General features: G+C 36.7%; 3 protein-coding genes across 4 annotated transcripts; 1 reads left to right on the top strand and 2 right to left on the bottom strand.

The window, feature by feature from the left end:
- The first annotated feature begins 2276 nt into the window (after positions 1–2276).
- Positions 2277–4145, top strand: LOC113306674 (G2/mitotic-specific cyclin C13-1-like). The gene is made up of 2 exons (XM_026555580.1): positions 2277–2679; positions 2916–4145. The coding sequence occupies exons 1-2, from the start codon at positions 2359–2361 to the stop codon at positions 3696–3698; spliced, it is 1104 nt and encodes a 367-aa protein (XP_026411365.1). The 5' UTR covers positions 2277–2358; the 3' UTR covers positions 3699–4145.
- Positions 4079–4879, bottom strand: LOC113306675 (3-hexulose-6-phosphate isomerase-like). The gene has a single exon (XM_026555581.1). It carries the CDS (start codon positions 4813–4815, stop codon positions 4138–4140), a length of 678 nt encoding a protein of 225 aa, XP_026411366.1. The 5' UTR covers positions 4816–4879; the 3' UTR covers positions 4079–4137.
- A 275-nt stretch (positions 4880–5154) lies between these two features.
- LOC113302660 (ADP-ribosylation factor-related protein 1-like) lies at positions 5155–9716 on the bottom strand. Of its 2 annotated transcripts, none has more exons than XM_026551611.1 (7): positions 9568–9716; positions 8517–8713; positions 7029–7169; positions 6263–6371; positions 6108–6169; positions 5787–5890; positions 5155–5494 (listed from the first exon to the last, which is right to left on the bottom strand). In XM_026551611.1, the coding sequence occupies exons 2-7, from the start codon at positions 8607–8609 to the stop codon at positions 5395–5397; spliced, it is 609 nt and encodes a 202-aa protein (XP_026407396.1). In that variant the 5' UTR covers positions 8610–8713; positions 9568–9716; the 3' UTR covers positions 5155–5394. The 2 variants fall into 2 exon arrangements, with proteins under 2 accessions (XP_026407396.1, XP_026407394.1); XM_026551609.1 differs by having other exon boundaries at positions 8517–8694.
- Between the last annotated feature and the right edge of the window lie 1183 nt (positions 9717–10899).

Below are 10899 nucleotides of genomic sequence, written 5' to 3'. Positions count from 1 at the left end.
CTGGCAGAAAATTCAGGACCTAGTCTAGTTTTGAATACTCTTGGGATTAAGCCATTATACAAATTGATTATCGCACCCCATGACCTCTTCTAGCTTTTAAAACCACACTGTATTATGCGGCTATAAACACTAGCATAATATCAGATTTCAGACTGGAATGTAGTTGTGACCGAATTAACCCTCTAAGAAGTTCACTTACAGTGGTGCTCCTTACGTATCCTGGAACTCGCAAGGCTTTACGAAATTGATTCTCTTAGATGACGTCCTTTACAATCTAAGAGTTTCTTAGTGAAGATTTTTTATACCAATAGATGTTTTATACCAATCTGTCTCTAACAGATAATCCTATCTGATTTCCTTTTTGATTTTTTGATTTAGGATTGGAAATATGTTTGCAGTAGATAAAGTACAGCAAACCTCACAAATTCGGAACACTTACACTCCGTTGCTGAGAAGCTTAGATTACCAACCACCTCTCAAGAACAATCTAAACAAATCAAATAAGATTTTAGATATCTACCTTGAGTAATCACAAAGTTTGAGACGCAGATAATTTTGTGATTTATTGACGATCAATAAGAACAAGATCAGGATACAATAACTATCAGGTAAAACATAGTATGGATTTGCGTCACGAATCCCTAAGTTAAGTCCTTAAGTCGTATATAACTTATAATATAGTTCAAAAGAAAAACCTAGGTTATAGAAGACGAATCTAGTTTAGCAACTAGGACACAAAAGTGCCAAGGATTAAGAAATCATGTTGCAAGAATCTCTCTATTTATAGATTTTAAAGGCTCAAGGTAGCTTTGAATTCAAGCTAAGATAACTTTGCTTCAAGCAAACATTTTTTCAGTTTAGATGAACTTCTTATTAGGAATTCATGTAAGAATGTCAGAAGACCACTTTGAAATTACACAGAAGAATATACAATATGGTCCAGGGTTCTGGAACCGTGTAAGCTGCAAAGAATATGTTTCTTTATTGTTATTTTATGGCTCTGAATTGTTATTTTCCCAGCCGTAATAACTGATTTACGGTTGGGAAAATAAGAACTCCCGATCGTAACAGTTTCAGAAACCCAATTTTAAGCTCTAACTTTCATGAATCTCACCTTTTAACCAATCGAAAGAAGAAATAAATAGTGGGTTCTTTGATTGTTATCTTATAATAGTCATTTTTGGAGTATTAACGTTTATTTCAACTTCTTTATTCACCAATTCTTGATCTTCAGTTTCAACATCTTCATCTGAAGATTTAGTGAACTAGTCGTCGCTGAAGAAGAAAAAACAAAGAGGCAATGAAGAAGAAGAAAAGATGGACTATAATAAAAGGACAATTTTAAACTTTGACATAGATATGGCCCCTTATCCACATTTTGAACATCATAATCAATTGCATCCCTTAAACCATTTTCTTTGCAGTCCAATAATAAGTTTCACAAAAATCCCACCAACTCTTCCGGGGCTCTTGGCATAAATCTAACACAAAAATTATATACATATGAATCCAACATTTTCTGTAAACAGTTGGATCTAACCACATGATATATCTTAGAAATTTCTCTGCGTGGATATATTAGTTTCATTTTACAACAACCAATTACATATTATCCACCACCTAACCCGAGTCCATTGCTAATTTCCTACACCATCACGCAAATAATGTTTACTTTCAAAAACAATATTGGAGGAAAAAAAATTGAGAGAAAGTATTAGCTTAGGCGCCAAAATGAAAATTCTCTAGTGCTCAAAGTCATTACTCAAAAATTACATCCTCGGATCCGACTTTTATTAGAATAGTATCTTATTCCCTCCACATATCACAACAGTACCAATCACATTAAAAAACCATGGATTCAAATCTTAAATTAATGTTTCATTTCAACATTTTCACCACCAAAAATTTCATTTCAAAAAATTTCACACCTAAGATTCTCACGTAAAAAAATTGTGGGGCCCAAGACGCGGGAAGGCAAAAAAAAAACCTCCAAAGTTTTGAACTTCAAGTTCAAACAAACAAAACACTTAAAAAGTGTGGACCCCACGAGTATTTCGAGTTAGTAGGTCCCACCCAAAATGCCGTCAGAATCTGAATTCTCAATTTTGAGAGGGAAATTTAAAACAATTCAACAAATCGAAAATTAACAAAATATTTTGTTCTGTGCGCGAAAATTGAAATTCTAAATTCTGAAATCATTTTAAGTTTCGAACTCTTTTCAGTGTCTCTAAATAGGGTCTCAATCTCCACCATTTCTCAATCCTCTCAAGCCCCCCTCTCTCTCAAATCTTCATCTTCTCCACAATCCATCCTCTCTTTCTCTCTAGAAACCTTTTCTGTTTCTTAACCTCTAGAGAGATGACTTTCGAAGATCAAAGCAACACCGTGATGGTTACTAGAGCAGGGAAGAAAAGAGCTGCAGTTCAGAATATCAGACCATCCGTGTCTAAGAAAAGGGTTGTATTAGGCGATGTGACAAATCTGAAATGTTTTGAGTTCGGTAATGGAGGAGGAGAAGATTCAGATTCAGATTTTGATGAAGAGGAGTTTAAGAAACCTATTGTTCCTAGAGTTATTAACAGAAGGAAGAAGATTATGGGAAGAAAACCTGAAATCGATGATCCTCAGATGTGTGTTCCTTATGTTTCTGATATCTATCAGTATCTTCATTCCATGGAGGTAATAATAATTTTGGGGATCTTGATTCATTTTTGTTGATTTCATTTCTTCATTTTAGATCTGGGTTTTCGATTTTAATCTCATCTGATTTGATTTTAAGATTTCGGGATCTTGATTTAATTGAAATCCTTAGATTTGGGGTTTTGATTGTAATTTGGGGATCTTGATTAGGGTTTCTGTGCATAAAATTTGTTTATGTATATGATTTCTGATATGAGTTTTTGATTTTATTGTAGATTGAGAACAAAAGAAGGCCAAAACCAGATTACATTGAGAAAGTCCAAATAGATGTCACAGTGACTATGAGAGGGATCTTAGTGGATTGGTTAGTTGAAGTAGCTGAAGAATACAAGGTTGTATCTGAAACCCTTTACCTAGCTGTTTCATATCTTGATAGATATCTCTCATCGAAACCGATTCATCGTCACAAGCTTCAATTGCTTGGGGTTACTTGTATGTTCATTGCGTCCAAATACGAAGAGATTAGTCCACCAGATCTAGCTGATTTTTGTTACATAACTGATCATACCTACAGCAAAGAAGATATCATTAAGATGGAATCAGATATCCTTAATTCTCTTAACTTTGAAATGGGTAATCCAACTATTAAGTCATTTTTGGGTAGATATGCAATGGTTGCTAAAAAGAATGTTAAGTCCAAAAATGTGTTGGAGAATTTGGGTTGTTATCTTGCAGAATTGAGTTTATTGGATTATGGATGTGTTAAGTTCTTGCCCTCCATAATTGCTGCATCAGTTGCATTTCTTTCAAGGTTTACGCTTCAGCCAAATGCGCATCCTTGGAGTGCAACTCTTCAAAGTTGTTCAGGTTATAGTGCTGCTGATCTGAAGGATTGTGTGCTAGCTCTTCAAGAGGTGCAGTTGAGTAAGAAATGTGGTTCATTGTCAGCAATTAGAGATAAATACAGACAAGGAAAGTTCAATTCCGTATCGAAATTGGTCTCTGTTGCAGAAATCCCCAAGTCTTACTTTGAAGATGTGGAAGTAATTGAAGTATGAAATGGAAATGTTTTTCTTTTTAGCAACACTGATAATGAGAAATAGTGGATTCTTTCATTTTCCTGCTATGGATGCTGCTTCCTTCGCTTGGAGTGTGCAGAGTTTAGATCTAGCACGTTAGCAAACCACGTGCAGCCTTGTGCTATTGAGCTGAAGAATGGAGATGACTGTCTAGGCCAAAGACGCTTGCTGCAACTCAGTTCCGAAGGCATAATCAAGAATTGACATGTAGTTTGTTAATTCCTTTGTTTGTTGTGTAACATGTTGGTTACTTGGTTTAGCTTTGTTCTAACTTCTATGTAAACATGTTGGTAGCCAATTTTGCCAAAAACAGTCTCTTCGTTCAAAATGTAATCTGATTCACCAAAAGAGAAGAGAAGAGAAGAGGAAACAAATTTGTTGTAATCATCATTCGAAGAAATAAAATACAAACACGATTTTACTCAAGATTTGTATGGCGGGATCTAATTGCATCTGGAGACTGACCTAAAACACTTCCCAGCTCATATACTATCATTTCAAACAACACAAACATAGCTCCCTCATATACACTACCCATAGGAAGCAAATCTCTTCTTGTTGATGATACTGCTCCTTGGCTCGTCTCTTCCTCTTTATCTCCAGCGTTAAAGACATCATCGTTTGCCATGGTCTGTGCCGGAATAAACCCAATTGCAGTTGCATATTGTGTAGCTGATCCAGAATCAGGCTGAGCCGTAAATAGAAGTACCCGTGCACCGTTTGATTTGGTCACACCACAAATTGCATCAACTGTAGAGAACCCACCAGGACCTGCAGAAGCAATGAGAAGGTCGGAGGAAGAGATCGGCGGTGTAGTCATGTCGCCGACGCAGTGAGCTGATATACCGAGATGGCTGAGACGCATACAGAGTGCTTTCAGCATTAGACCTTCTCGGCCTACCCCATGAACAAACACCCGACCACTACGGTCTACAACAGCTGCTTTGATCTCCTCCACGGCAACTGAAAGGGCTGATGGTCGGCCATTGGAGGTGGCTGAAGTTGATGGTCGGGAGAAAACTGAGCTGATCTGATTGCATATCTGTGTTGCCATGGCTGACATGTATGAAGAACTGTTTCTGTCTTGATCTGCCATCGACTAACCCTGGGATGAGATTGGTGTGATTATGAAACCAGTGGAAGGTGTTGGAGGATTCACAATTCTTATCTTGTTTTCTAATTTAATTATCTTGACATCATTGTCATGATTTGGCCTATCCATCATTTTGTCTTCTTTCTAGCCAAAGCAAATTTCAAATCTGGCAAGTATGTCGCTTCTGACCAACTGACCGTGCTTTTTTTGGGTTTTTGATAGCTGCAAATTGGTCGGATCTAGTAAAATATTAGGTCGGGAATAGAGTGGTCCTTTTGCACCTACCAACTTGTATAGATAATTCTGAGCTGGGAGTGTTCAATAAAATAGAGTTGATATGATACCATTTAATAGAGAGATCCGATTTCACTCAATATTGTTTATTTCTCAAGCTGTAAAAATGTGAAAAATCTAATACATTTAACCAAAATATGGTGCAACATTTCAACCACTTTTCCGCTCTTTTAATAACAGATACAAGTAATATTGGCAGCAGAAATGGCTTTCTCCAGCAAAGGCCAAAATGTAAGACCACAACAACGAATCTCTTTAATCTTTTTGTATCAAGACCTTCTCCCTAAGCTAAGGACCCGACACACCTGCACGGATTCTCAGTCTTTCGGTTCTCTTACTTCTCTGCATCACTTCAACTAGCCAGTCTATCCCCTGTTTAACTCCCCTCCTGCAAATTTAAAACACGCCAATAAGTGTTGCTCGAATTTCAGTAACTGAAAGTTCGACTTAATACACAGTACTCGGTTTCTTTTCTGGTATGAAGACCCTTATGAAACCCTAAAGTGTGATGGTCACTATTGGGCTTGCAAGAAAGATGAGAACATATACAGATGTCACCAGGAATGCTCTGGGGAAACAGATGGAGGAGCTTGAACAGTAAGCATCAGACTCATGCTTCAGTGAAATCTGGTTGCATAATGATCATGCTGTTAGCTACAGTTTCCAAGTTCTAGGCTTACCCATCGTGTGCGCAAACAGCTTCAAACATGTGTTGTCTCTCATCCAACTCTTTCAGATCCAAATACCTGGAAAGCTCATCAACACTGACAGCCCCTGCAAGATCCTGCAATCAAGATATCATCAATATGGGTCTCAGATCTATCGTACAAGAAAAATAGACAAAAAACCCAAAAATAGAAAAGGACAGGATGTCTTTCGTATCCAATTATCAATCAGTGGCCTCTTAGTTCTGGATCCAGATGATCCTACTTCTCACTCTAGTTAAGAAATTGTTCAATAATTACATATCATGAAAGAAAGAAAAGAAAGAAGAAACCAACCTGTTTGTTCGCTACAATCAGAAGAGGTGCCCCTTGTAAATCCTCGTGCCGAAGTAATTTTTCTGGTAAGTGAAATCAAGAAAATGCTGGATTAAAATGCTGAATGTAATTTAGTCCAATACAGCGGAAATAACATTATATGGAACATCACTAACCCAATGCTGATTTTGAATCTTCAAAGCGTGATGGGGAAGCAGCATCGATTACATATATTACAGCATGTGCCTCTTCAAAATACTTCTCCCAAATTGGTCGCAGACCACTCTGTCGACAGAAAATTAATTCACCAACATGAGATTTGTGAAGCCCTTAAAAGGAAACTTTTCCCTAGATAAGAAGGTGTTGTAGGCATTATGATTCGGAGATTCTGCTTACAAAAAAATTTGTTTGGCTAGTTCTACTAAAAAATAGACAATCGCAGCTTGAGTAGAGACTTCAGAACTCAGAACCTGAAGACCGCATATATCTAAGCATGAAAAATGGTGACAACTCTAGTCTCTTTATTCATGTTTAGCACACCCTGGTAGACATCGTGGAGTTCCTAAAGCAGTTCCAACTTCCAAGTTGCCTCTGATATACTGTAGCTGGATCTACTAAGAAATCCTACCCTAGATAAAAGAGAACTAAAGAAGATCTAGATGCTCATTCTACCGACTACGAAAATATAAGAACTCCAGAAGACTTATTACACAAGCAGTTGAGACTTGAGACTCAACTAACCCACTCTAACTCTTCCCTTCTCCAGTCTTTCAATACAATTCATCATCCAATTAAACAAGTTTCTATGCCGAAACTATAAAAACCGAAATGCAAGTGGATAGACGGGAGACCATGTCATCCATCATTCATGTTATGTGTCGGATATTACCAGGTATTTTGGAAAAAGAGAGATGCAAGATATTAGGTGTAGCTCTGACATACCTGACCTCCCAGGTCCCAAAAAACAAGCTTTGTATTTGATGCTTCAACCCTGCCAATGTTGAGACCAACTGTAGGAACAATTCGATCAGGGGGAAGGCCTTCCACGTTTGAATACAACGACTTCAACTTCTCTAATAAAGTCTGCAAAGAGATAAAAAAAAAATCATAGTAAAAAAAGATTTCCGGATTGACATTAATATATAAACACGCTTATTAATAAACCATAAACCGTATTGCATTCATCATCTGTATGAATTCCTAACAGGCCCTTAAATACAATCACTGCCTGGCAAACAACAACTCTAGTACTTCAATTTTCAAATGTCTGTGAAAATCCTAATTTTTGCTCATAATTTTTACATGGAAGAGAAAACCTAGAGCAAGAACCAACACATAATAAGAGCTAAAGTCTCAACAGAGTTTCAAAGTTTCACATTAAATAAATTGCACTCAAGGTTTTAAAAAGCGAAAGCGTGGGGCGAAACGCTCTCATACCAAAGCGTAAAGCGCTGCGAAAGCGTAAAGCGAAAGCGAGCTTTTTGAAATATATAATAATATATACAAATAAGAAGTTATCAACCTAATAAAAGAAAACTACGAAGTTCAGATATAATGAAAGGAACAATTAGACTAACTAAGCATATGGCATACTGATATTGCATATACTACCCAAGAGATATTTAAAAATACTAGCCACGGATTTCTGCATCATTCATATCATCATGTAGATAGTCATCGTCATCATGATCATCATGCCCTATAAATTAGGTTTATTAGTATTTAGTTAGAAAACGTGAAACATGCCCTACTGGGCTTCAAAGGCCGACTTATCACTTTCTAATATAAACCAATTCGTAAAGCGGCGCTCTAGAAGCGCCTAGGACCTGAAGCGCAAAAAAGCGCCCAAAAGCGTGCCCCACAAACGCCTTTTTAAACCATGATTGCACTTAGTTCTATTGATACCATCTAACATATTTGAACACTAACTTAAAATTATATGCTTGGATGAGTTTGCAGACAAAGGTCCCACCATTGATATACTTAGAGGTACTGAGGTAAAATAAAGATGGTTGCTTGAGATTCGAGAAGCACATTCTTCCTGATAATCATGCTCCCCAGCATCCTAACTAAGTTTTCAACATGATCTTCATGCGACAAGAGTGAGCTCTTTGCGACACAATTGTGCCTGGCCATCACACACAACATGTAAAAGCGTAAAGTCTGAACTAGCTCTGATGAGAGACTAGAGTCACTAAAATTAAAAACATGTCAAGCCATGGGTATCATTGTTATTAAGCATACATCTGGTGATAGAAGTATTCACCCATATGACGTTATATTAAGGTTTAAGATTAGTAGTACTAAAACCCACACACAGGATACATATCATCAATCTAAAATTCTCAAGAAAAATAAACATGATCAATGAAAATGGAAACGAAAAATACCATTTTAGAAGATATAGATTTAAATAAAAGGACATCTTACAGTTTTTCCAGCTTTGTCGATTCCAAGAATAAGAACATGAAACTCCGTCTTACTGAACACGTACTTCCAGAGTCCATAAAACAGAGAGAACATTTTAACTTGCCTGTTGTTCTAACACGTTGGCTTCTCCACCTTAACTCTCAATAGTCATAACAAACAATTTTGCATGACAATATTCCTGACCAGAAATAAAAAACCTGGACATGAGTAAGCAGGTGTCAACGATTCTGGATGAAAGACCCCCTTCAAAAACAAGTCCAAACCCCGAACAATTTCATTACGTTCTACAAGCATTGGTTGATTGTGTTCCAAAGTAGAACAGGATTCATATGTCATTCACCCCTAGATTACACAAACATCTAAAAACTCATATATGATCAGTAAGACTTGAGCTTTATGGTCTATGGAAGGACTTGCACGACGAACAGGTAAACCATGCAATTCATAGATGATATGACACTTATCAAAATTTTCTTCTAGAGAATATGGTCATATTGTTGTATATAAGAACCTCTAGATATTCTTTTTCAATCCTTACCCTAATGTATATCATTCCAGTTAAAGAAAGTTATATGAGGTCAAAACCAAATGATTTCCCCCAATTCATCACCGTCAATTCATCTAAATCCATCATACTCTGATCCACTAACCTCCACAGGTCTCACAATTATCATTTCAGATAATAAGGCTTATAATCAAACAAGTGAAGCTTTTTAAAGCTTTTCAATTTTCCATAACCCTGTCGGTTCCCAGTATTATTGATCATTTCCTAATATATTCAAAGTAAATCTTCTACATTTTCTGTAAGTCAATTGTTTCCTCTCCTAAGAGTACAAGCTAACATTGCGGGAAATTCAAGCTTGCGCACCTACAGATGCATGAATGAGTTTGTCTACTAGTCTAAATCATTCAGCAATTTCATACAATTGAAACTAAGAAAATTATTTCAGATCAATCTCAAATTGAAAATATAAAAATTAGGGATCAGATCAAAATACAAGGAGATTTAAGCAAAGAAAAAAAATCAATAGAAGAGAAAAAGATTCATTACCTAGATTTAGAGTGTAGCTTCTTCAAGTGATCGTATTCAACGACAATTAAGCTTTTGAAGAACTCGGAAAATTAGGTTTTGGTGTTAGAATTCCCAAAATTGTCACTCATAGGAAATTACAAATCAGATTCTTTTCTCTCTCTGTAGAGTCTCTAGTCTACTCTTGCCGGATCCCCTACGCGGGCCCGACGCTTTGTTTTAATACCTAAGTTTGATCTAACGGTTGAAAGATTTTATCTTGAGTCTAGTCAGGTTTTAATCTAATGGTGAATATTGAATGCTTTGTTACCAAGATAACATTGATTGCAAATCCTGATTTGAAAACTATATAAAAGGAGAACTCTAACAACTGGGAAACCTAATCCCCACATCTTCTGTGTGATACTAGTTACTACTAGAGTCGATTCTCCTTTAACCTTAGGTTTTTCCAAAACCCTGTAGGTTAACGACTTGAAGACTTCATTGGGATTGTGAAGCCAGACCCAACTATTTTCTCTGTAGTTATGTGTTCTGATCTTACCTTGTTCTATCATATTGAGTACTATCTTCTCTAAGATTTTCTCGAGATTTAATCTCCGATAGGTAAGATAAAAAGTAGTCACAAACATCTTCGTCTCATCGTTTGTGATTCCACAATATCTTGTTTCGATTCCATACGATTAAGATTATTGTGAGCTAATTGAGAATACTAGGCTGTTCTTCGGGAATATAAGTCCGGTTTATCAATTGGTTCCTGCGCACCTTGATATATCAAAAGACGGAACAAAACTCATAGGTATTTCTATGAGAGACAGATTTATCTATCTCAATAGACTTTTCTGTGTGAGATGGATTTGTTTATCAAGTCTTCGACTTTGGGTCGTAGAAACTCTTAGTTATAGGTGAGATCAACTAAGGGAATCAAGTGTGCAGAATCCTGCTGGGGTTCAGAGACGTAAGGAGCGCAACTGTACCTTGATCAGTGTGAGATTGGTTATGGATCAACTATATTCCAGTCCGAAGTTCATTGGTACTAGGCTAGTATCTGTAGCGTCTTAATACAGTGTGGTGTTCAAAGATGGACTAAGTCCCGGGGTTTTTCTGCATTTGCGGTTTCCTCGTTAATAGAATTTCTGGCATCTGCGTTATTTATTTTCCGAATTATATTTGTTTATATAATTGAAATATCACAGGTTGTGAGTTAAGATCAATCAGTTCTTGAATCCGGCCTTTGTGTTGTTGATTGAATTGATTTACACTTGGATATTGGTTTGTGATACCGTCCAAGTTATTTTTCTTATTCAATCGGGCTCGCAAATTCCTATTTGTTTGATTACGGATTGAGTTGAGAAA

The sequence above is a fragment of the Papaver somniferum genome, chromosome 8 (genome assembly GCF_003573695.1).
Source record: "Papaver somniferum cultivar HN1 chromosome 8, ASM357369v1, whole genome shotgun sequence".
NCBI classification, from domain to species: Eukaryota; Viridiplantae; Streptophyta; class Magnoliopsida; order Ranunculales; family Papaveraceae; genus Papaver; species Papaver somniferum.
The sequence above is the reverse complement of the archived record's forward strand: the minus strand, read 5'-3'. Positions and strand labels throughout refer to the sequence as shown.